General features: G+C 55.7%; 1 protein-coding gene across 1 annotated transcript; it reads right to left on the bottom strand.

The window, feature by feature from the left end:
* Positions 1 to 1,025: 1,025 nt before the first annotated feature.
* Positions 1,026 to 2,003, bottom strand: LOC308148710 (immediate early response gene 5-like protein; the record flags this gene model as incomplete). Its single annotated transcript, XM_080522217.1, is given in 4 exon segments — positions 1,026 to 1,123; positions 1,126 to 1,387; positions 1,389 to 1,438; positions 1,441 to 2,003. Coding segments are annotated over 4 exon segments (849 nt in total). The 5' UTR covers positions 1,880 to 2,003.
* Between the last annotated feature and the right edge of the window lie 671 nt (positions 2,004 to 2,674).

The following is a 2,674-nucleotide window of genomic DNA, read 5'->3' as shown; positions in this document are numbered from 1 at the left end:
GGGGGTTATTCACATAAGGAGAAGCTGCTCACTGTGCAAGATCAACAAAGGAGACATTCGGTCACTTTCACCGACCATAGCTAGCAGAATCTGGATTTAAGGCAACGGAAGTGGATCCCATCCCCCCAGCTCAGGTTCACCACGTGGACTCCAAACCCCCCCCAACAACATATGGCACCCACTCCCCTCTCCTCCCCCCACCCCCCTGTCAACCACTGTCAGAAAACTGCTCCTCTTATAAATATCTTCTCTTTTTCTTGCAAAAATAAAGTACATTTTAAGGACAGTTCAGTTGTAACGCCTCCACCTCCCTCGGGGGGCGAAGCAGCAGGAGTCGCATCAGATGGTTCTTTAAGACAGAAGTGTTGTTGAGGTAGAATTCTGCTTTCTCTTGTTTTTAATTTAAAAAAAATAACAACGGGGACAAAGGCTTGGAGCAGCCGAGGTTTCTATACTGTCGGTGTGGAGGCGCTGCAGCTGGAGTTCTCAAAGTGTCAAAGGAATTAGGGGGGGGGGGGGGGGTCTGGGGGATGCCTTGTCCAACTGAGTAAAATCCACCTTTCAGATTAATGAACACAATAAAGCATCACACTTCATATGTTATAACGTGACAGAGAGGAAACCATTCAACGCATCTCTGACTTAGTGTAAGAACTGGGTCAGCTGAGATGCCTGATCTGTTGGTGTGTGTGTGTGTGTGTGTGGGGGGGGGGGGGGGGGGGGGACCTCTGCGATCAGCTGCAGCTCATCTTTTAGTGTCATAATAGTGTTTGATGTGTGTAGTAACACTGACGTGAAGCAGTCACTCTCCAAGATGTCTCTGATGTCTCCCACAAACAAAACAAACAAACAAACAAAAAAGTTGACAACTTGTCTGGATGCGCCCCTTAATTCTGCAGAGACTCAACGGGGAAACTTTGCCCCAAAAACACACTTTCCAGAGGTGATTTGAGAGGGAAAAAAGCGTTACAACTGATCCTGACCCCCCCCCCCCCCCCTCCACCCCCACCCTTCAGATCAAAGTGTCAGAACGCCACGATGGCCCGGGTCCACGCGCCAAGACTGGCCAGCGCCTGCTTGCTACAGATCTGCTCCAGGTCCGCCTGGCGGCTCAGCAGCCCGAGAACCCCGAGCCGAAGATGGAGATGAGGTTGGAGATGTTGAAGTGTCCGTTGTAGTCCGGGTGGGGGTACGAGCAGTCCTCGCGCTTCAACCGCTTGCGCGCCGCTCCGAACTCCGCGGCTTCGTCCGCGTCCGACGCGCAGCAGCCGAACTCCACCTTCCGCTTCCTCGCCGGGGACCGGGCTCCCGGGCCCGGCGGGGACCCGCAGCAGCAGTCCTGGTCCTGGTGGAGGAAGCCGTTCTCCACCGTGGTCACCACATGCGTGGTCCAAGTCCAGCACGGTGGTCTTGTTGCAGTGCGCCGGGGCGAACTGCCCTCCATGCAGCAGCTGCGGTAGTAGCACGGCTCCGGGGACTCCGGCGGCTCCTTGCCGCCGTCCTGGAGCGGGGGGCAGCCGGGGCTCCGGCAGTGCGCCGCGGCTCGGTGGAACGCGCTCTCCTCCTCCGCGCAGCACGCAGCCCGCGTCGGCTCCGGGTCAGCCGCCGCCGCCGCCGCCTCCTCCGCGTCCGCGTCCAGCGGGTTGAGCTCCTGGATCTCGTTGCAGACCGCCATCACCTCCTCGTACTGCTGCATCCGGTAGATCTCCGCGTACTTCTCCTTGATGTAGACCTGCCTGGCGTTCCGCAGCACGTAGGACACCAGCAGGTTCTTGTGCAGCTTGATGCCGCCGCGCTGCGTCCGGGAGTTGTGGATCTTCATCAGGGAGATGGAGATCAGGCTCTGCGCGTCCACGGCGCACTCCATGGTGCTGATCATCGCCGGCTCGCCGCCTCCTCTACCGGGGACGTTCAGTTATCTCCGCGGGGCTCGTGGGGCTCGTGGGGCTGCGGGAGAACGGTGCCAGTCGGCTCTGTGGAGAAACATCGGACGCGACGATGCGCCTCCGTCCGAAAGCCAGCAATCATTTGCAGATGCCCCGGGAGCAGAAAATATATAAAGCCCGCGCGGAGAGCCCGCCCCCTCGCGCGCCGGGCCAATCGGGCTGCGGGGTTGCGCTGATTGACGGGTGCGCGCGCTGGAAATATGTGTCCGTCAGCCAATCAGCTTCAGGCGGTTCCTCCGTTCTATTCAAATTCCTCTCAGGCTGCGGAACAGGAAAGTCCTCATTTCAGCACACCTGAACACACGCACACACACACACGCACACACACACACACACACACGCTGACATGATGGTTGCGCGCTCACTGTTTCATTTGGAAGCCTCAACTCATTAATGTTGTTTTAGTGGTTAAATGGTTTAAAAAAAGGAAACATCAATAAACAATATGTGACAATGAGGTTGTGTAAATACTGAAATCTATATTCAGTATACAAGAGAATTGATGTATCTGTTAAACAAACACTGATGAGTAACACTTTGTAAATTATTAAATGCTCTTAATATGGAGTGGCCGTGTCTCTCAATTGGAAGGTTGCAAGTTGTATTTCCCACCTCCACCCCGTCCACGTGTCCTTGAGCAAGACATTGGACCCCAAACTGCTTCCAATGGATGGGTTGAACACCTTTGCATGGCAGCTGCCCCCACTGGTGTATGAATGTGTCCGTCA

This window comes from Blennius ocellaris, assembly GCF_963422515.1.
Source record: "Blennius ocellaris genome assembly, contig: SCAFFOLD_231, whole genome shotgun sequence".
NCBI classification, from domain to species: Eukaryota; Metazoa; Chordata; class Actinopteri; order Blenniiformes; family Blenniidae; genus Blennius; species Blennius ocellaris.
This window is presented reverse-complemented; position numbering and strand designations above follow the sequence as displayed.